This window comes from Desarmillaria tabescens, assembly GCF_030435595.1.
Source record: "Desarmillaria tabescens strain CCBAS 213 chromosome Unknown EV420scaffold_37, whole genome shotgun sequence".
Classification (NCBI taxonomy): Eukaryota; Fungi; Basidiomycota; class Agaricomycetes; order Agaricales; family Physalacriaceae; genus Desarmillaria; species Desarmillaria tabescens.
The window spans coordinates 104,526-126,445 of NW_026848336.1; the positions used below are offsets into that span (position 1 = coordinate 104,526).

Genomic DNA, 21,920 nt, shown 5'->3' on the forward strand with positions numbered 1-21,920 from the left:
GACAAACGTGCCGCCTTGTCCGAACTCGACATCTGTCCACCTAAACCCATATTCAGTCCAGTTCCTTGCGCCTGATCATCGATCACTCACCAGTGAGTCCACGAAAGTCCTTGTTCCAACCAAGAATCGGGAAGGCAAGGGAGATATACCTCCTTGGAAGCTACATTGGCCTGTGTAACTGGTGCAACGAGGATGCGCGGACCTGTGCATGCAGAAATATAGGTATAATGCACGAAAATCAGTTACAAAGGACTAATTGTTCTCACCAAACATGTATTCGTGGATGATATTCGGGTCATTCGACCTCGTCCCGTTAACAACATTTTCGTCAGACAACGAGAAGTCATAATATAGCGGTCTCATTATGGTCCTGCCTGTAGCCTGGAGCTTTTGGAACAACTTTTTGACGTATGGCACGAGCTGGTAGCGAAGAGCGATATACTGCAGAGACGCAAGATCTTCAAACATCTAGCCAATTGAATACATCGGACATACCTCTTTGAGAATGACAAAATTTTCGTCTCCATAGGCCCACGGCTAACGAAAGTATTAGAAAACAAAACAGGAAGACCAAACGGACGAGAAAATAACCTCATTAGGACAATTATTTCCAAAGGCTACGTTCGCTCCCGGTATATTGCATCCCTCGAGAACTGTATACGCGTTGAGTCCCTTATACACAAGAGAAAGAGATGGTATTTAACCCATGAACACGCGTCTGGAAAGTTGATCAACATAAGATCGTGGAGAGAAAACCACATCCCGACTTACATACGGCAAGAATACACCCATAGAAAACCATCGAACGAATAGCTCTCGTCCCTGTTGCATAACCTAAGTCAATCACAGCACAAGGGAGCGACTGATCATGTCTTACAGCATCACTATCCACGTTCAAACCGTTGAACCCGCCAATATCCAGGGTCCACGAGGAGATTCCCCGAAGCTGACACTGACACCCCAGCGGTGATCTGTTGTGCCATTGTGCTGAAATCTGAAGAAGTATCCCCGCTCCAGAGGTAGGAACAATACCGTTGCCCACCGGCGAATGTACTTCCTCGTTAGAGACATGTATTCACAAGACGTCGTGCTCTGGCTGTTTGTCAAGTTGTGCAAACCTTCATCTATTGCTGCCTGATGAAACCAAGGGTACATTTTCCCCGTCGCTTCCTGCGTGCCGCTGAAGTATTGGGTAAATGTTCGTGCATACGGAAGTGCGTTGATGGGTTGCCCGTCTAGGAGAATATTGTGTTAGCTTTCAACCGAGATAGTAGATGATAAAACATGTTCTACTATTGAGGAATGGCTCTCCTAGACTGCCACCTTGGAAACATATTAAAATCGTAGTGGGTGAATCCTATAACTGCGGAGCTTACCATCAGCTTGGTCAATCCAGAAGTTATGTATACCGATCGAGAAGTAGCTATCGTTGAGGCGCCTTCCCTAGTATACCCAGTAAGAGAAGCCGTCAAAACGGACAATCCTGAACTAGTAACTTACAGAGGAACTCCCGAGCAGCGGGGTTCGTGGAGTCCACTAAATAAAGATGTTCAGGAACAAGTTGAAAAAAAAATTAGTGGGAGCTTCCATACCAAGACGAATATAGACGCCGGCGAAAGAATCCTGGACCCCTGTTCCGTCTCTGGTCGTTGCCAACATCCCTCCTCGCTGAAGGGAGACATAATTCACCGAGAGATCTTCGACACTGGGCCACAACGACACCATCATTTCTGCTCCAGTAAGTTCTTTAACTTGCGCCGCCATACCAGCTGGATCCGGCCAAAATTCGGGATCGAAAGACCTAGACGCAGTAAGGTCGGACATAGACCGAAGAACTCGCAAGTTGACAGTACCAAGTCGCCCTGATATTTCCAGGCGAAGAAGTCTAATAACATCCTATGTTCAGAGGTCCTTTTCCGAGTTAGGTGAAGGTGAAGACTTACCAACGACGATTAAAGACACGTTGACCTTCTCGTCATGGAAACGTTGCGCCACATCGATGACTTGGGTTTGGTTCCAATAGCGCAATTTGGACTGTTGATAACCCAAGAGAAAGTCGGGAGGCGTTGGTTGACGACCTATCAAGTACATATCATATCTGGAAGATGCTAATGCAGAGAAAACTAACCGGTCACACCAGTGTATTGTTGTTGGAGCGCGTCGTAGTCCCCAGGCGCCGCAGTCGTTCTACCATACATGAAGTAGAGATAGCGGAAGTGCCGATATAGCTCACAAAAAATAATCCACAACTGTGGCTTCAGAGGCCACAAAACGCGTCCGACGCGTACTGAATTCTGGTCCAGACTTTTGAGATTATGAATAGCCCCCTCCCAAGGCAATTTCCGTACCGATCTGTCCTTGTCCAGGCATATTGAAGAACTGGAGATAACCCTACCCCGAAAGTTAGAATGCGGAATATTTAAAAGTGTTAACGGTCACAACAAACTTTATTCGACATGTAGACGGGAATTGGCACCTGGGAATTGAAGTTGATAAGGTCGATAACATGTCCTTTCTTGTTCACGGAATCATCTATACAACAGGCTTGCTGCCCCACACCGTAGAACTGCTCGTCAGGATCCGAAGTGAAAGAGAAAGAAGCCTCGAAGCTCGAAGCTCGGAAGTCTTTCGTGTAGAACCTTGACGGAAGAGCCTTGGTGTCCGCATATTCCGATGTCAGCAGAGTATCGGTGCCATTGGATTCCCGGCGGTAAAAGAAAAGCCTCCCACTCTGGATAGAGACAAGGAGATCGCCGTTGGTAAATTGCCCGGAATCTTGAAAACCAAGTTCTGTGTCAAAAGATAGACCTTGATTACCCCCGGGGCCTTCAATCGGAGGGTCGAACAGAGCTGAAAGCTCAGTTCCCGTTGGATCTCTCATCAGACTGGATCGCACGCGAACTCCATTAGTTCCAAAAGGCTGAGTGGTGTTCAATTAGACAGAAAAGAGTATCGAGAAACATCCTTACTTGAATGTAAACGCGTTCGAAGCCGTTGATTATCCGGATTCCAGCGGCGTTAGCCAGCGTTGGGAAAACAGTGGCTACTGCCAAGCACAACCGAGCATGAAGAAGCATAATTGGGAAGAAATGAGAGGGACCAGCTGTCTTGTATTTATGCTTTTTGGTCCGTTGACAGAGTTTGCACGTAATAGACGGTCCGTACGACAGTGCGTGAGCTAAGGATCATAGGCTGTTAGAACGGAGTTACCAGCACGTATGGCCTATCACATGGGCAGAAATGAACTGGAAGGTAATCGGAGACGAGCATATAAGGGTGTACAAATTCATCAGAAGCTTCAAGGTGACTTCGAAACGGTGGAGAAAAACCAGGTCGAGGTCACGCCACTGAGAATGTTTTGGATGTAGACATTGATTAGGGCGTGCTATATGTACATATTGCACTGTGAAGAGTTTGGAGTATACAGTTCGGGAATTCGAGCGGAGCCGTCGCGCCTGTGCATACGGTTCAGTGACAGTCGGAATGAACATGTTCTCGAGCCACCGGCATATCCCGGCCCTTGAGTGCCGGTGCATTGCCACACCCTGATCGCAACCCAAAAAGCTTCTTTTCCGTATACGCGTCCGTCGGTTCACAACCCAACCCAGCTTGTTGATTGGCCCAATAGATACTCGTGGATAAACCATTCAACTTTGAATGAGTCGTTGTAACGTCTCTTCTCTGCCCACGTCTACGAAGGCGGCGGAGGGCGGCGGCCGCCTCGACTCGATCTGCATTTCTTCTAGCTCGTGATCGTTGTTTTTTTTTTTTTGCACAATTGCAAACCTATCGGTCATAATATAGCCGCTATGGTGTCCCCGAGCGTCAACGTCAAATAATACTCTGTTCTCGTTTTGAACATTGGCCACGCATTGAAATCTTTGGAAAGCATGTCTGGGTTTTCTCCTCTGAAGATTGCAAAATCTGAGACTCAGGAGGGCCACTTAAAACTATTCAACAAGAGAGTATTCTTGCCGAGCTCCTGTAACACTTCCTTGGAACTTCGCTGGCCGACTAGGAGGCGTAGATGATGTACGCCGACATAGAGGGGTAAGGAGCGGTGAGTTATCGATCATCACTCAGACGATTCCCAACAGGGTTGCCCCTGATGCATTTGGTTTTATAACACTTGATTTCGCCAGCTGCAGGCTTCCTATCTACGCCTCTTAACTATGGGTGCTTATGATGACCCCCTCGGGTACGTGTTCTTGTTTTCTGCTTCGTCTCTCGTTGACCCTCTCTTTCCCAAAAGATCCATTCTCATTGGGACATGGATATCATCTTTGCTGTTCATGCTCATCATCCAGGAGACGATAAGATATTACCGGTCGTTCAAGAGAGATAGCCTGGTACTCAAAACTTTCGTTGGCGTTACCATCGCAGTGGATGCAGTCTCGCTCATTGCTGACTATGCCGACGTGTATTTGGTACGCCACTTCATGATTCTGCTTGTAGGGCCTATCTGACGCGTCTATACAGTACACAATCACCCACTGGGGTAAGGAAATTTTCTCACTCTGGTCCGGCAATCAGCTCATAGTCATATAAGGGGACAAGGAATTCATTCAGAATCAGGTGGGCTGTTTAATCGCGTCTGTCCGTCCATCAATTCGCTGATACACCTCGGACATAGTATTGGCCTGTAACGCTGTATTTATCCACCACTGCTGTTACTGCATTTCTAGTTCAATGTTTTCTCGTCAACCGATACTGGATATTGTTAGTCTACTGCTATCAACGTCCTTCTTTCGCTGTTCTTATCAGTTAACAGGACGAGAAATGTTGTTGTGGCTTCTATCCTCGTACTGCTGGTCATCATAGCAGTGAGTAGTCTATCACCCATGGAATTTTTACCCGCTAACCCACATGCTAGTTCGGTGGCTCTCTGTCCACAGCAATAATGCTGACCATTTATAATGCGTACGCTGATCGACACCACGCCAAAGTCCCTGTGACTTTGTGGCTCACTTCGACCGCAGTGACGGGTGAGTGTCTTAACATCACTATGAGGCTTTCTCTTGACCGTGATTTAGATATTGCTATTGCAACTGTTCTTATATGGCAATTGTATAACATGAAAACGTCCTTCAAGGCCACTGAAGGGTTGGTTTGAATACTTGCCGTTAAGTTGCTAGACTGACTTCCGTTCTGAAAGTTTAATTCAACGTCTCATGCGATCCGCTATGCAGACTGGCTCCACGACATCAATAATCGCGGTTTTGGTTCTTATTACATATCTTGTCAACAACGAGAGCAATAGTATGTATCTGTCTTGGTTCGTCTCCGCAATATGGCTCATGAGTCTCCAGTTGAAACCGGCTTTGCATTCATTCTTGGTCGACTCTATATTCTGACTTTGTTGTACAACCTCAACGTCCGGAAAGTCTCCAAGAAGTCCAACGCAGCCTCTTCGGATCGTGAATACCGTGTCGAAAGAGCTAACAACCCCACGTTCACGTTTGACGGCATCCGTGAGTATCAAGCTTCATCAGCAAAAGTACTTCCTCAACCCCTTCTTCGTAGATGTTCAACACACAGCTGTGGTCCACATGGACTCGATCGACGGGGGTTTACCTTCCCCGAGTATTTATAAGGCACAGGTAAAATTTCCACGCATTAGCGGCTGTCACAGCTTTGCCCTGACTAGACTATCTCTCTCTTAGGACCTGACACGGACGGACGATGACAATGATAAAAACAAATCCGAGGGGGGATCTGATCGTGACTCTTACGCTGCAAATTCTGCCGTCGATGCCTCAAACAGATGCTGACTGCGGATATCTGCAATTTAACTGTATCCATATTTCGTCTAAACTTTGTCCCCGATTCCTGTTTTTCTAACTTATAGTATCATCATTATAGTTTCATTTCGAATGCGTGTGAATACTACCCGATTGTAAAATATTGCTTTCAGCCGCACAGCGAGGCCACAGGAGGCCACTCAGCAGAGGCCAGCACATGACTGATAACTCGGGACGAACTAGTCAGTCCAAAGTTCGTACTCAGCAGTGCCCTCCTGGACAGTAAATGCCATTTTACACCTTATACAACAGTATGGTTCTACAAATACAGGTTTGTGCGCGACAGCTCCATACAGGGCAATGATTCCAGCCTTTTTCGACGGTAGACCTACTGACCAGAATCTGTTCTCGAAGCACCCACCGGCAGAATCACCGTTTATCGACAAATTGCCGGGCAAAGAATTGCACAGAAAGACCACTCACCAGAAAGCTCCATCTGCTTTATTTCAGACAGCGGCCATAAAGTCGAAATACAAGGTAAACATTCGCTGAGGATATCATTATACAGAGAATAAATTCGTTTTCTATTGGTCCAGTATCTGCCAGATGAGAAGTTTTCGCGATGATATAGTCTGGCCAAGACATGATGGGAGACGTTGACAACAATTAAATCGTGAAACGCTGCAAGAAAATATATTATTAATTTAAAGAATATTATTATTATCACACGATTCACAGCCTGCCCTTATGCACACGTGATCGTACGCGTCTGAGATTGAACTGCACGCGCCTCAGCTTCTCTCCACCACCAACCTGGTCCTCGACGCTTTCTGGCGTACCAGCGTGAGGTGTATCGACGAATGATAACATCTATGACAACTACAACTACTCTCATGCCTGCGCCTTCATCGTCAAGTCTCCTGTTAACACCAACCAAGAAGAAGGCAGCGCTGGCGGATGCCCAAGCAGCGGCACCAGCGTCAACATCGGCTGAAATATTTCACTGGCTTTGTACGGAAGTCGAGAAATCAACGATAGAATGTTTTGTGAGAGATATGCATGCAATGACTCAGAACATGGTCAAAGGTATGCTTTTTCTTCTCCCGGAACGCTCACTGATTACCTTTGTAGATGAGGATTTCTTCTGGTTGAATAAGATACCGTGCCGAATAGTCAAATATATCGGAATCGTAGTTGGAGTTCAGCATACCGAGAGACGGGATCAAGCTATCTGGTAAGCTCACCGCAGAGAAACGAGAACATTCTCTGACTTTGTTCGATGCAGTGGACGACGGAACAGCGGTTATCGATTGCGTTCAAACTATTGCATCAACGGCGCTATCTACTCCAGCAAGCTCATCATCTTCCTCGAAACCGACCACCCTTCCGGCCAATATCGCTGCCATACGAGTAGGCTACCTTGTTCGTGTCATCGGCAAAGTCGAAGAGTGGCATGATACCAAGGAAATTAAGGTCAACAGCATAGGTGTGTCGGATAGAAAGCTTTATACTCTTGCAAGCGATCCAACTTCTTTGTAGAACAGTGCAAGTCCTTCAATGACGAACCCAATCATTGGCTGCATGTTTCTTTGCTGCATGAGAAGTACTACTCTTCACAAGAGCCTTTCGTCGTTCCAAGTGCCGCGAATCAAATGCAAAGTCAAGACGTTGATGCACATATGTCCCAGACATCGATAGATGTTGAACCTTTTTCGCCAATTAAAGAGTTGCAGGCCCCGCGCTCTCCTCAGAGTCAACACGTAAGCCCACACCGCTGCGCACTTTCTCGTCAGTTAGATTGACAAACGATGCTCAGTTCAAACACCCCTCTCGCCTTCGTTCAGCGCAGTTGACCGAAAGTACATTTCGACTTTACCTCAAATATTACATGGAAAATCTTCTGTATGCACCTCCTCACGTGGCTCTGCCAGATACAGATATTACGCTTGACTCCGTGTCCCGGCCCCGTAACCATCATTTGCGAGCGACATCAGATATGCGTGGGTTCACACTGTCATGCTTGCGTCGAGTCCCTGAACTGTCCAATCTGGCGAAACTAGTTGTCCTTGCTGATATCAAGAGGGTACGAAGAACAGAGAGAGAAGCTGCGAAATCATCATCCCAGAGCCTCAGAAAATCCCAGAAACCAAGCAGGGAGCCATTGGGTCCGAAGAAGAAACAACTGTTTGTCAAAGCCCTCGTGGAGCTTATGAACGAAGGTAGTATCATACTATGGGATGGTCCTAATCATCCACTTTCTACTGCTTCTTGGCTCGGGCCTTGGAAGTCCACGTCTGCGTATGATACGCCCGCCAGTGTCAGCATCTCTTCCACAACAACGACGTCCACTTTCATGTCCATGCTGCAAGATGACGAAGACGACCCACTTTCTGATCCAGAACCAATGGAAGATTCATATGTGCCATTAACGCCACAGTATACGGCGGAAGTAGTGGAAAACGCGATGACCAAAATAAATGCACTCCCACCGGATCGTCGGAGGCCATTGAACAAGACGACCATAACCAGGTTTCTTCGAAGAACTGATGACCGTTGGAAGAACATTGGGGATTGGGCTGTTCAGGATGCCCTGGAGTTTCTGCGGACCAAAAGGAGGGTGAGGGTGACTGGTACTGAAGGAAACTGGGAACTGTGTTCATGAATGGTCCTACCCTTTTTCGTTTTCTTCTTTGGCATCGCCTCTCGTATGGGACCCAGGCAGGCAGTTCTGTACCGCGGACGACTGTGTTTACCACGAGCGTGGCATAGAATCCATGGACTTCGTTCCACATCTTCGAAGAGTCCTACAGGCAGTTCTCCCGTTCCAGGACCACGGAAACAACCGGTGTCGAAAAGAAGTGAATTTGTAAACGGGAAAGGTACTTCATCAGTGCATCGGATATGAAGCCCGTAAAGCCCGTGCGGTTTTCTCTCGAGAATGAGAACATTTTGGATTCCAACACGGTCAGCGCAAAGGTACCTTGCGGGTCCATCGGATATCCGGACCGACATTGTATCCATTTTGCTTCTGAGTCAGTGAAAATTCTTTCCAGCTTTACGTTGAGGAAACTCTGTTAAATCCGTTCCGGATATCATCGTTCACTCGTTCACTCGACCTCAGCAACCTGATTATTTCACCGGGGTAAGGTATCCGGTTCCTTGACGTACGAAGCTGTAATATCGAAGAGCTCTTGTGACCAGTGATGTGGTCACAGATGCCTGACGAACCTTTGAGCTGCCTCAGCTTCCAGCTCCAGCTGCCATCCCTCTGTGTACGTGTATCTTTGTCTAAAGCTCATCTATATACTTACAGAAACATCCTAGCAGAATGGTCAAGAATTATGTCCATCTTCCGATCTCGCTCGTCGAAACAATCAAATCAGACCCAGATTATCGCCGCTTGGCTAATTCCCTCTCAGTCAACGATGAATTCTATGCTATGAAGATTGCAATATTGGACCGCCATATCAAAGAAATCGATGCGAACACCTTACACTCCAAAATTCGTCTAGGAGAGGACTACCCAGCGCACGCAAAATTAGCTTTTCTTCACTTTGCAGCCTCGACGGGAGATCTATTGGCTGCTCATGAAATTATTTATCTTGGATCCAACATCGATGTCCCCGATTTCGAAGGATATACTCCGCTGCACCTTGCTGTCCATACCATTCGCTGTGCTCAGTTTAACAAATCTTCGTCTCTGAAACACGCCCGCGCGTCGCGTCGCCGTATAGTCAAAGTCATCCGCCTTCTGCTCGAGCATCATGCAGATGTCAATCTCGTACTGGAGGGACAGTGCCCCCTCACGCACGCGTGCATGATCAAAGACTGGGAGTTGATTGAGCTCTTTGCGAAATATGGCGCAAACCCGGCGCCCCCAGAGTGCTATGTGCCCCCTTCTTCGTTTCTTCAAAACGCCGATCTGATTTCCCTATTCAATGCTATCTTTGAACGCTACGCCGCCTCCCCCTTCGTACGAGAACCACGACCATGTCCCTGCTTTTCAGGCCTACCCCTCGCCGAATGTCACGCGAAAGAGGACAAGGCGTACCCTCCGGACTTCCTTTGCTTCTGTGTTAGCGAGAAACGATTTGGAGCTTGTTGCAGTAGGAGGAACGTTTTCGCATATGAACAATGGAATGAGTCGCATCAACGCATCGAAGTCAGCTTGTCTAATCGCATTCCACCCGATCCTCTCGAACAGGAACCGACGCACCCCATGTACAAAATCATCGAGAGGGTGCAAAAGATGGTGAAAATGACGGGGGATGGAAGGACAGTCGATCAGTTCAGACATTTCGGGTGTCGCCAGAAGATAGATTCGGGATTCTTTACGAAGGAAAACTCCCCCGCCCATGTATTTGAACGTGTTGAGAATATGGCACTCAACGAGAGGTTTCCTGAGCTCCGACTCGATCCGGCGTTTCGATATGCACTGAAGAAGGTAGATTTTCGACCATGGTGAGTCTCGAAAACACTCTGTTCCGACTGGTGACTGATGTCCCGTTTTTAGGCCCATTGGACGACAGCAAAGTAAAGCATTATGTCTGGACCGCCAAACGACCTGGAATGCGTTAGTGGACGAATACATCGAGACCTCAGGGGATAGCCGAGCGAAGCTCGACATAGAACGTGGAGCAAAATTAGGTATCTCCTTGGGCGCCCTCTACCGCGTTTGCGAGAACGAGGGCTGTGACGTTATGGAAGGTGACGGCGTACCCACGCACAAACTCTGCGGTGGGTGCAAAATTGTAGGTGTTGCTTCTCATCGTTTTGCCATGGTTTATTTCACTCAGATCGCCAGACGGTCTACTGCAGCACCGTATGCCAGAGGGCCGCCTGGAAGACTCACAAAAAAGTGTGCGGGAAACTAGGACTGAGGGAGCAGGCATTACCGGTAAGCACTACATCGTTTCAAGAGCATATTCCAGCTTAATCGTTTGGTTCAGTCTCAGGAAAAACTCGATAAAGTTACGTGGGAGAGATTCGCAGAGAGGCTTGAAATGGAAAATGTGGGGTAACCATGCTAAGAGAAGTCATGTGGCTAAATGAATGAACGAGCAAAATAGGCAGCAGCTCAGGGATACCATAAAGCTTGTGGAAAGAGAATCATAGTTCGGATAATAGGAAAATAATCGTCTAAATTGCATGAAAGAATTAGTAAAAGTATGTACCATTAGAGCGCATTAGGTAGAGCAACTCAATATGATCCTGGTGTCGCCATCAACACTTCCTGTCTATGCTGACGCGTCCCAAATGATATGGCTACTCCGAGTCGGACTCCGCGTCGCTTGTCGCAATTTCTGAGAAGCTCTTCGGTGCTATTAAGCATGTCGAGTTGGACAGACAGTTTCATTAGGTGAAAAATAACGCGCGCTTTCGCGGCTTCAAGCTTGTCAAGATCCACGATCTGTTTGCAATTGCAGACATTCAACGGTGTTTTTATACCAGTCAGAGTGGGCGTTAATGCTATTCATTATGACTTGTTGACAGGAATTCGGACAATGCTATGTTCCGACAGATTGAATACTGTAGGGTCTCCCTTTTTCTCGGTCGCTACGAGTGTCAGCGTTAGACACCTTCAGACAGCGCAAATCTCTAACCAGATCTCATTTTTCCAACTGCGAAAATGACAGACAAAACGAAATCAATAACCAACAAAGAGACAGACAACGTCGACCGGCGCCGATGGTTGTCAGATATTCAAGTGAAAATGAAAAAAAGGAAAAAAAAAAACAAGTGGCAATTTGAGAAGACTCAGGTTCCCGGCGACAGATGACTCAAGATCGCATCGAGCTGAGACGAGTGAAAGATGTCTGGACTATGTAAGTAGTAACCATACCACCCAAACTTCTGAGATCTGCGAACTCTGCAGCGGATTCGCATAGCCCAAACGGCAAATGCGGCAATTTCAAAACAGACCCGCGTTATTTACGTACGTGATAATAGGAAGTGGGGATGGATGAAGAGGGATGGACCATTCATATTGTTCGGATCAAACATGACCTGACTCTGCCCTGGGTACATATGTACATCCAGCGTAAGACTTCGATTCTAAGGTTACATTTTGACCGCTTACCAGGAATAGTCAGACATGGACACAGTTCGACATAAAGAAGACGCAGCCGCGGTGTCTGCAGTCGCCATAGTGACGTGGGGCCCTGAACAACAACACTATCAATAGTCCAGAGGGAAAGCGACAGAAAACAATTTAAATGGAAGAAAGAACAACCAAAGAACGGCGACGATATGTTGGCAAGATTACGATAAGACAAGCAGTCACGGATATCAGTATTCACGACGGCAGATCCATGTGCACGAAGTTGTCCCGAAGTTGGCCAGTTTCTACTAAACATTGCTTGATTCGTTTCGGTAGCTGAGGATATAATATCATCCGACCTTCCGTCAGATACTAAATGATTAACAAGATGCCAACAAGAATACGCATGTATGTTAGTTATCCACGTAATGTCTTGTAAGTCTTCCGAGATGTGCTCTGGCAATGAACAGTCTGATATTATTATCAGCGGTTTCCCACAGCAATAGGAAGACAATCCAACTTTCCGCACAAGGTTACATACTGGAACCGCCACCTTCTGTTGCATCAGCCTTGGACTCGGTAGAGAGTACCCAGAAGATACCCGAGCTTTGCGCCACGCTCGACAACAAGACTTGTCTGGAAAGAGTCTTTACTGCGATTATAGACTACTGACGTACTACACATTGCTGCGGCGGTGAATGGCGGGCCTGAGAACATCAGAGGTCAGCGTCTTTACATATGAATGTATTCAGTTATCTTTACCAAAACTGAATTTTGTGTTCTATTCAGAGCAAATTGGTATGAGGGATCAAAGTTCAGGCCAAAAAGGTCCCGCTGAGAACGTAGTACACGGATATGGTGTATCTTTACGTGCGCGTATTTTAGGAATAGACCACGAGTAATCTTTTCTTACAACAATGATGGCCTCTAAGAACTGACGAGTTAGCAAGACATGCCTATGCTTCTGACTGCCGCAGAAGTAAAAAGGGTGCGTCTTCTTTTGCAAGGTAATGGCGAAGGACCCCCAAAAGCAAAGGCAAAAGCCAACAGTATCGCATGAAGAACGGATGAGTCATTGAAGCGGCTGAATGATTGAGGTAAGTCGACCAAAGGACGATAGAAGTGGTTATAGGGTGGCATGATACATCGAAGACGGCCATGGTGTGCGCCATATTGGCGAACAAGTCTGCGCATGCGGCTTCTACAGCTTTCCAAGACAAGATTAACTTCAGTACGCTCTGGAGAAAAGACTGGTAAGTGAGATAAAACGGAGAAAACAATGTGTTTGGAGTCGCCAGCGGTACGTTTATTCGGCGTGAGGTTCAACGTAGAGGCGCATAATAAAGACGGGGATACGTAGTGGCATGAAGTATTCGACATCTGGAACATCAACCACTGAATAAGAAACAGGCAGCTTTATGGACGTAGAATTTACCTCTTGGGTAGTGACGAGTTGAAAGAAAGCGGATTTTGCGTCTCGAGGATTATCTTCTTGGAAGTAAGAAATGTAGAATGTCGTCCGCTTTTACGCCATCGTGGCCCCCGTGCCGAAATATTGAGCCGAAATCAACGTCGACGGCTTGACTGTCGCTGCACGCACGACAGCGATAGGTGGCCTGGACAACAAAGACAACTCGATCCTCGACGATAGTCCGTAGCAGTATTCACGCTGAAAATCATTCAAAAAGTGAAGAAAATTGTGCTCTACGGGCTCGAGACAAAGAAATGATCCTGGTCGTCGTCGTGGTCAAGAACAGGAGGGTTGGTCACGGCTGGTCACACTGTCTCCAAGACTTCAACAACCACCTCGTCCATTGCCAGGACCTCGATGCTCCAAGCGAAGATATAATATTGACAATATCACATTTTTGGGCACCAGTACGCCCTCCCAGGCATAACATATTGCCGTCCTTTGACCATTTTTCTCGTTTATTTGTATATTTTAGAGTGCATATATCCATCTGCGCTTGTCAGTCCACCATGACGAACGATTTCGTGCTTTTCGGAAATCATTGGTAGTGAATCATGCGACATGCAGCTATGCTTTGTCAATAATTATCCGGAAAGGCTCTTCGACAGTTCCATGATTGTCTAGAGCGTTGATATTGTGACGCAAGTGCTCCATAGCCGCGGGCGCGTACTTATTTCAATGCCGTTATCTGGGAGCTGTCCCAGGGCACCTATATCGACCGTTTCCCACCGACTCAGTGTGCTGACACCACGTCCTTGGACAAAGGTATCTGGAAACAGGTTTTGTATATGCGGCTACCCCCGTTCATCGCAGAAATCCTTCTTTTTGCTTCGCGAAGTTTGAAGAGCTCCAATGGGTTGGAAATTCCTAAAATGCGCGTATTCGGTGTAGCATCGACAATACATGTTGCATATAGCCGGTGGTTACCTTGTCTGGAAGATCTGCTCATCATTAGAGGCCAATGTCCTCATTTACTCTCATCCCCACTGATAGACTGCGCCACCTCAATACCCATCACTGATTTCACTAATCTACGCTTCATTTTATTCTGCGCCAGCAGTGCATTTGTTCATCAGAATATTCTATCGGGTTCAACGAGGTCTGGACCGACGATGCATTGGGAATCCTTTCTCGAGGTATGGATGTTGTGACAGCAATCATAATTGCTGTCTCAAACTTCGAAATACATCCATGCGTGCTTCAGTGATACTCCATGACCGAGGCTGCAATTGTATAGACTCGCTCAGCACCAATCAGCTGGGAGCTTTTTGAGCTCAACTGATTCTGTACAAGGTCTCAGGTGACGATTTTACCTCTCGAGATCAAACTCCCATTCATACAGCATTTGAGGCTAAAGATACCAAGGTCCCGGCGGATGAAAACCCCTGTGCTAGTGTGCTAGTCTTATGCGGGACCGCTTTTAGAGAGCTTGATTGAGCCAAGTACACGCAGCCACCTATGCGCCGTAAATCTGCCTCGATGCACGTCTTCCCAAAATCTTCCTGTCATCTGAAAATTTCACCGACCTATGAGAACGGAATGACTGATGCACATCACCATTACTTTGGGTACTCCACGGTTTCAACCAAGCTGCAGAAGTGCAGATACAGACGAAGAATAGGATCTAATTTTGCCGACCATTAATAGAAGCACGTTTGTTGAAAGATGGCTGATGAAATGAAAGGCACGATGCCTGAACGGGTGGCAGGAAGCTTAGAACATGCGCAACAGTCGCTCGATAGGACAAAGCACATGTTAGAATGATCGTGGGATTGATTATGCCGGTATAAACTAACCGGACTAGTGTTACTCTTGTCCCATCCTGGAAGCAGGGATGGGTAAAGTGGTCCCTTAGAACTCAATAGCGTCATCGAATGATTATCAGGTGCGTTCCTGTTGTATAATCACCTTAACTTTTCGGGGTAACATCATGTTAACATTGTAGCCGTGTGTAGAAGCGGCGTCAATCTGATTCTCAACAAATCATTTGTGTCTCGTCTCAAAGCTATGTTCGACCTTCCAAATGCTTGAGGGTTTCATTTCGGTCGCAAAACATCCGTGAACTCTACTTTGTTAGGACATACATTGAGATAATGGTGGACTGGAATGTTTTACAACGGGGCAAGTACTTCTCGTATCTAAGTGGAAATAGGAATGGTAGCTATCTGTCGCGCTTCCAGTCTATTTACGAACACGATCCTGGCACCTGCTCATACTCAGAAATCGCGGCAACTTTAGCAGCCGAAGCCGAAGTCTTGTCGAAAGTGTACCCGAGCCACTCCTTGGCAAGCCTTCGAGCAAGCTCGATACCGACGACACGCTGACCCATGCAGAGAACCTGCGCGTCGTTACTCAAGATAGCGCGCTCAACAGAGAAACTGTCGTGGGCAGTAACAGCGCGTATTCCTGGGACTTTGTTCGCGGAAATGGCCACCCCTTGCGAGAAGATAGTTCAGTCTTAGCGTCAAATGATCCCAAACTGTAAACCTACCAAGACCGGTTCCACAGATCAGCAACCCGCGATCGGCTTCGCCTGCTGCAATCTTCTTTGCAGCATTGACTGCGACATGCGGGTATGCGGTCTTTTCGTTGGTGTCGACGACCCCAACATCGATGACCTCTGAAACACGTGGATCCTTTTGCAGGTCAGCCTTGAGCGTGTTCTTGTACTGAACACCAGCCTCCTGTAACGAAAGGTCAGGACACTCTGGGCGGTCGTGAGCTGCAGGGAGCGTACTCACATCACAGCCGACGACGACACGCAGTTGGTTTTGAGCCATTGTACAATATATGAGGAGTGGGTTGGGTTTATGGGGTGGTACCTCGACAGTCGTGGTCTACTTAACGCTCATCGAGATTCCAGGGGTCCTTTATGCGTGTTCTGCGGCTCCACGCGTCGCGAAGATGGAAGACCTCATTTCCAACGTTTCTCCGGTTAATATTCACTTGGAAGTCTCACACTATCTCATATCAGTTCTATTTTCTTTTCAAATCCTGTGGAGTCCATTAAGGTTACTACATGCCGACTGTCGTGCTTTGTCGTCTTCCGCTTCTCGGTGTCCCGTTTGCACAGCAGCGCAAGAATATCTGAGGTATTACAATGGAGTCATCCAATTAGGTTACGCTATGATCGGTCTTTCCACCATTCGCGCAACTTAGACTCGTATAGCATCCTTTCATATCTGTTATCTCTCAGGTTCTAAAGATATCTGTCTTTCGTGTCCACACAATACAGGCGCCACTTAAGACGACCTTCGATGCTCCATGGTAGTCGGACGAATCCGGTGCGCTGGCGGGTTCCTGTGGGCCTCGTTTTCCGTTCACGGAATTTCATCGTGCTACGTCATAACCTTGGGTACAGCCATCATTTCATATCTTTTCCCCTTGGCTATGATCTGGTTCTACTTACGGTCTTCAACAATGCGAAAGGCCAACAACTCCTCCTGTTTTACACCGGGGTTATGCCCAGAACGTTGCAACTGATGTGTTCTATCAGCACCCCAAATTTATTTCCATCAAACACCCATTCTTTTTCGAAATTGGGTAATCATCCCCAATCGTCCCCGCCTTTCAATGATGTATACCGCACCACAAGGGGAAATGAAGACAAATAAAGATACGGATAGGGTGTGGGATATTCCGGGATATTACACGCATTTGGAAGGTGGGTTATTTTTGCGCTTCTTCGCGCATGTATTTTATAACAATACTCTTTCAGACAATTCTTTTGGGTCGGAGATCCTTACAGGTGGTATTTAAGACCAGGTAATTTGTTAACCACTCCATATCACTTCAACTGTTATGGCAGATCTCGATTTGAAGTCTATCCTCGACTATACTGTCACCCTCGCTTACGACGCTGGAAAACTGATAATCGAAGGGTCCGAGGCTATCCTACAGCCAGCATCTGTCGTCGACACCAAGAAGAACGCAGTTGACCTTGTCACTGAATACGACGTCCGAGTGGAGGAGCTTGTCAAAGAAAAACTGGGGGAGAAGTATCCCTCATTCCAGTTGTACGTATGCTCTTTACCGGAGCGTGTATATTCGCGTACACTGACACCATTGACAGTATTGGCGAGGAATCTTACGCAGCGGGTGCTCGCCCAGAATGGACGGACGAGCCGACGTGGTGTGTTGACCCCATTGGTTAGTAGACAGGCGTCCAAATTGTTTTCTTTGCGCTGATGCGTTTTCCTTAGATGGAACAACCAATTTCGTGCATGGCTTCCCTATGGTAGCTCTCTCCATCGCTCTCTTGGTCAAGCGCCAATCAGTTTTGGGCATCATATATAACCCTTTCCTCGAAACTATGGTATATTATTTGAATTTTAGCTTTATTCCTCATCTCACGTGCATATCAAGTACACGGGCATCAAAGGTGGGGGCTCGTACGTCACGCGTGGTGGCCCCGATGGTGTCCGCCGAAAGTTGCCTTTCGCGAACCCTCCTCAACCTCTCCCTTCGTTGAGCAAAGCACAACTAGGTTAGAGCCTATTAGTCCTTAATCAGCTCTTGTGCCTGACGTATGTACCTCATAGCTGTTGAATGGGGCTTCGATCGTCGTATTCCACCTTTGGCTGCTCGTGCCGAGAGCTTCCACCGGCTGGTGAGCGACGCCGCCAATGGAATCCATAAGGCCCGCATGGCGCACTCCTTGCGGTCGCTCGGTACCTCTGCTATGAACTTTGTATATGTTGCACAAGGTGCCTTCGACATGTACTGGTAAGTAATTCACATTTGTATGAGGTGTATTGATGCGACCCTGTTCCTAGGGAAATCGGCCCCTGGCCCTGGGATGTTGCTGCAGGAGTCATCATTGCCCAAGAAGCAGGCGGCTTGGCCACCGGTTCCCATGAGGTCTTTGATGCAAGCAAAGACACTATCACTTTTGGCGAGGTCGGCGAGGAGATCCTGACGTCGAGGAAATACCTCGTCATCCGTCCAATTGGTGATACTGAGGTATGTTCCTGTACCACCTCGGGAGTTGACATACCACTGATTTCTCTATGTAGAATGAGACTGGCCGAGAAGCTCAGAAGCGAATCATCTCCGAATTCTATGAAACCGTCATTGACTACGACACGGTTTAGGGTATCGGCACGCGGCCAGCCTATCGGCAGTGTTCGTTGCATTTGTAGGACCCGGTGTTCATATAGAGTCGTTCCCATAAAAGCCTGTACCGATTGATCCTGTAATTTTATCCATGCAAGTCTTCAGCCAAACATAGTTGTTCCATGACGTTGCAAATCGACCTTTGCTGCGCAAAAACTGGCGCTGGTCTAGCAGGCTGCTATGTATATAGGATTGGAGCGACCAGGGCGACAAGCTGCTGCCTTGATATTCTCCCAGAATGTACTTTTGATCTCTTGCGTCTGATAGCTAAACCCGCTACATTGAGGGGAAGATCTATTCTACCTTCATCACCTACAGTAGCCTCTTTAGTACGTGGCGCTGCACGAGGACAGGAACATATGCAAGAAAGTGGGTACCACAATGGGTACCGAGGGTGTGAATTGAATTCCTGATATTCTAGAGAGAAAGACCAGTAGTAGTTGGTCTCGGTCGAACCCAGTCTTCTCGAAAACGGCTGCGTGCGGGTAATAGATTAATAGAGCGCTCTCACACTGTACCGGGCTCGATGACACGTTGAAGCTTGTTCCGGGAAGACCCATCTATGTATGACGAACGCACGACAGAATGAGAAACATTAGAGCTAAGTAGGACATGGTTCTCTAGTCTACCGCATGCATGACTAGGTTCTTGATACCATGCTTCCAGCCTGTCGGCGCCTTTGCCGTGTATAGGCTTTGCGTCGGCAGAAGTCGGTGTCGGTAGAGTGTTGTCGCTGATCAAGTTCACACCATATCCAGCAAGCAAAAGAACTGAGTATCGACCATGAGGTGCCGTGTTGAGGAGGTCAAGAGTGCGCATCATGGCACTAGTCGTATGTTTTGGGGAAATCCAATGGATAGGTCACCATGGTGTCGCAAGATACCTCAGATGTACATATGTAGTATACCCAAGTGCTTGTCTGCAAGTGAGAAAGGAAGCTTGCGTGTATGCACTCGCTGGATGTCAGTCTTATCCGTCGCCGTAAAGGCCTCATTGCTGCTAGAGATGACACGGAGTCATTTGTCTGCCAGAAGAAGTCCTTCAAGGAACGATAATCTCGAATCTATTCCCGTAATGCTGACAATACCCACCGTGGCCACCGAGCGTTCTTGTTGACGGTGAAAGATGCAGCATAGTCGATCCAGTCTTACCCACTTCTACGTGAACCGAATCGTTCTCACGGCGCAGAACATCAGAGGGCACGACTAGCCACAGAAGCCTCGGTCGGCTATCCTGCTTCGGAGCCACCGTTGCAAATGGTTCATATACTGTACAAATCACTGACCTCGGTGTGCCCTTGTGACCACAAGTTGACATGACTGGTCTTTAACCTTCACAATTTGCTCAAAAATCCGATTCCCGGGTGAAAGAGAACATATCCTTCAGTTTGCTGAGTTCACCTCATGCGACTAGCAGGTCTGTCTTCATCCTTACGTCGATACAATACTCGCTACGGTCATGGTGGGGAAATAGGTGCACCTGCAGAAAATAATAATAGGAATTAACCGAATTATTTACCCAATAATGTCGGTATCTTTATGGACTAGGTGATGCGTACCACGGCTCCGACCGCGACAATCTTGGTCACAAATTGCGCTCTCGGCTATTCTGAAGATGGAGATGGTGGGTAAAAAAAATCATTTACGTCAAAAAAAGACACTAACCGACGACCGGCGGCCCAGCCTGCGAAAACCAGCTCTTGCCGTACCAAACTAGTGTGTGACAGTGGTGACTTACGAGACAAGATCGATAGTAGTTTGCTCCAGTGGATCCCGATCTGAATAGTGAAGCGAAAATCATGGTCTATATTTATGTTTTGATCCCTGACAAGGACGCGATTTGTGGCATTTGGTGGACAGAAAATCAGAGCCACAATGGGAATCCTTGAATTTCGGAACGGACCAGTAAACGGTCCCGCCTAATTAACGGCGAACTATGTGCGGCCCAAAGGTGACATGTTGAATATGATATTATGCGACTGCAGGTGTCGATGTGACAGAGAACGCCACGAATTTCTGGCCGGAGAACAATCATTAAAATATACAGTACACATATGTACATACCGCCAGCCGGAGAGCAACCGTCATGTCCGTGTCAATTATGAGATAAACACCTTCCGTAGCGCGGTAAATTCACAACTCGTGCCGCACCGAGGGCATGTCACAATGCCATTATTTCTTGCGGCCATATCTTCCAGAGCCTGTCAAGTTGCGAGTTCCGTCAATATGTCTTGACCAGGGAAGAAGAATGGGGACGTACCTCCCGTGAATAGACATGCCCATCTGGAAAGGCCATCGGACCATTATCCTCGTCCATTATCTTGCCGCTGATCCGACAGACAATCACTGAATTTGCATGATGGCTCATTGGGACCTCCTTTGCGAGGCGTCCGAGCCCTAAGCCTTCTCTGGCGTCGCCAGAACGATCTCGCCCGCCCCAGCCTACGTCACATACAGGACAGTCGACGTTGCGCGTGTCGTGGTTGCTGCATGCGGGAAGCTTAAGGGCAGCAAGACCAGCGTAGAGGGCTAGATATAGTATAGGTTCTGTCGGAAAGGCGTTGAGGGCGTAAACACTGGAACGAAAAGATGCAGTGAGTGTCGTCCAACGTGACAGATCATACAGTCGCTAGAAGGAGGCGTATCTTAGAATCATCAAAAGAAAATAAATATCGGTCTAGATACCTTGTAGACACCGCAGGTGGTACCCGGTCTGAAAGCTAAGAGGTTGGCGGCCTGCATAATAGATTGGAGATGCGTCTCCTGCCATGGTACCAGGTACTTCCGCATGTACGCAATGGCATCCTGGCTCTCTCTTCGTCTACACATCTCAATGTACTCTTGTAACCGCAGGTCAAACTCGAGGGTGTTCTTCATTTTCCTTAATGCTGCCTTGTTTTCGCTACACCAAGCCAAAGCCTCGGTACATCTATGTTCTGAAAGGGCGGACTCGATGCGATGCATGTCCATGAACAGATCTATATCCACCAGTGTCTCAATGCCCCGAGACTGGGCTATCGAGCGTGCAGTCGACGGCTTTCCCGTACGCAGAGCCCAGTCGACGAGCCAACGGTCGAGCTGAGTAGAAGTTGACGTTGATGAGTCGGAAAGATGCTGCAGGCGCTCCCGGATAACATCAAGGGTAGGTTGACCAGAGGTAGTTTGCAAATCCGAGAGCTACACGGCGATGAATACAAAGTTCGAGCTGGGCACGGAACCAGCACACCTTTCGCTTCAGTCCCTCTACCCTCGCAATCATGGCATCTATCTCCTCTGTCCCTAACGCCGATCCAGTTGCAGTTCGCTTGATAAGCTCGCCAAAATCCCTTTCGAAATGTTTTTGGGAGGTCCGAAATACGCGGCGATAGTTCTCATACGGCACCTGAATGGAAGAATCAGGTTTTATTTCTGCTGGACAGTGATTATAATCGTACACGCGTGAATGGCTGCTCTATGTCCGTCATTACGATGGGTCGCCAGTAGTATCAAGATGGAATTAAGATGGAAGGAGGATGGAACAACACGTGGCAATAGAGTCCCACGATGCGCCACGC

At 47.6% G+C, this 21,920-nt stretch overlaps 7 protein-coding genes across 7 annotated transcripts; 4 read left to right on the forward strand and 3 right to left on the reverse strand.

Annotated features, from left to right (window-relative positions):
- Positions 1-19: 19 nt before the first annotated feature.
- EV420DRAFT_1563767 (glycoside hydrolase family 31 protein) lies at positions 20-3,478 on the reverse strand. The gene is made up of 20 exons (XM_060473950.1): positions 2,970-3,478; positions 2,447-2,920; positions 2,349-2,391; positions 2,234-2,294; positions 2,129-2,187; positions 1,944-2,078; positions 1,849-1,885; positions 1,593-1,801; positions 1,497-1,536; positions 1,377-1,438; positions 1,294-1,323; positions 1,085-1,235; positions 952-1,053; positions 878-884; positions 772-822; positions 680-718; positions 592-645; positions 496-537; positions 91-441; positions 20-40 (listed from the first exon to the last, which is right to left on the reverse strand). Exons 1-19 carry the CDS (start codon positions 3,075-3,077, stop codon positions 253-255), a joined length of 1,893 nt encoding a protein of 630 aa, XP_060327028.1. The 5' UTR covers positions 3,078-3,478; the 3' UTR covers positions 20-40; positions 91-252.
- A 282-nt stretch (positions 3,479-3,760) lies between these two features.
- On the forward strand, positions 3,761-5,927 carry EV420DRAFT_762116 (uncharacterized protein). Its single transcript, XM_060483378.1, has 11 exons — positions 3,761-4,198; positions 4,253-4,427; positions 4,480-4,498; positions 4,550-4,575; positions 4,634-4,719; positions 4,772-4,823; positions 4,874-4,985; positions 5,034-5,103; positions 5,156-5,259; positions 5,310-5,471; positions 5,524-5,927. Exons 1-11 carry the CDS (start codon positions 4,173-4,175, stop codon positions 5,661-5,663), a joined length of 972 nt encoding a protein of 323 aa, XP_060327029.1. The 5' UTR covers positions 3,761-4,172; the 3' UTR covers positions 5,664-5,927.
- Positions 5,928-6,634: 707 nt separating this feature from the next.
- EV420DRAFT_1706739 (uncharacterized protein) lies at positions 6,635-8,474 on the forward strand (the record flags this gene model as incomplete). The annotated part of the gene is made up of 6 exons (XM_060479552.1): positions 6,635-6,827; positions 6,873-6,888; positions 6,947-6,975; positions 7,027-7,227; positions 7,281-7,501; positions 7,558-8,474. 6 exons carry the CDS (start codon positions 6,635-6,637, stop codon positions 8,401-8,403), a joined length of 1,506 nt encoding a protein of 501 aa, XP_060327030.1. The 3' UTR covers positions 8,404-8,474.
- Positions 8,475-8,874: 400 nt separating this feature from the next.
- On the forward strand, positions 8,875-11,159 carry EV420DRAFT_762144 (uncharacterized protein). The gene is made up of 5 exons (XM_060483379.1): positions 8,875-9,013; positions 9,069-10,202; positions 10,255-10,492; positions 10,546-10,638; positions 10,691-11,159. The coding sequence occupies exons 2-5, from the start codon at positions 9,070-9,072 to the stop codon at positions 10,760-10,762; spliced, it is 1,536 nt and encodes a 511-aa protein (XP_060327031.1). The 5' UTR covers positions 8,875-9,013; position 9,069; the 3' UTR covers positions 10,763-11,159.
- Positions 11,160-15,260: 4,101 nt separating this feature from the next.
- On the reverse strand, positions 15,261-16,139 carry EV420DRAFT_1563793 (uncharacterized protein). Its single transcript, XM_060473951.1, has 3 exons — positions 15,994-16,139; positions 15,744-15,936; positions 15,261-15,688 (listed from the first exon to the last, which is right to left on the reverse strand). Exons 1-3 carry the CDS (start codon positions 16,030-16,032, stop codon positions 15,438-15,440), a joined length of 483 nt encoding a protein of 160 aa, XP_060327032.1. The 5' UTR covers positions 16,033-16,139; the 3' UTR covers positions 15,261-15,437.
- Positions 16,140-17,036: 897 nt separating this feature from the next.
- On the forward strand, positions 17,037-18,546 carry EV420DRAFT_1312554 (uncharacterized protein). Its single transcript, XM_060468598.1, has 7 exons — positions 17,037-17,268; positions 17,325-17,401; positions 17,455-17,567; positions 17,618-17,738; positions 17,794-17,977; positions 18,028-18,214; positions 18,268-18,546. The coding sequence occupies exons 1-7, from the start codon at positions 17,054-17,056 to the stop codon at positions 18,343-18,345; spliced, it is 975 nt and encodes a 324-aa protein (XP_060327033.1). The 5' UTR covers positions 17,037-17,053; the 3' UTR covers positions 18,346-18,546.
- A 1,650-nt stretch (positions 18,547-20,196) lies between these two features.
- Positions 20,197-21,885, reverse strand: EV420DRAFT_762563 (CTLH/CRA C-terminal to lish motif domain-containing protein). Its single transcript, XM_060483380.1, has 5 exons — positions 21,801-21,885; positions 21,593-21,748; positions 21,052-21,543; positions 20,627-20,995; positions 20,197-20,567 (listed from the first exon to the last, which is right to left on the reverse strand). The coding sequence occupies exons 1-5, from the start codon at positions 21,828-21,830 to the stop codon at positions 20,466-20,468; spliced, it is 1,149 nt and encodes a 382-aa protein (XP_060327034.1). The 5' UTR covers positions 21,831-21,885; the 3' UTR covers positions 20,197-20,465.
- Positions 21,886-21,920: the final 35 nt, after the last annotated feature.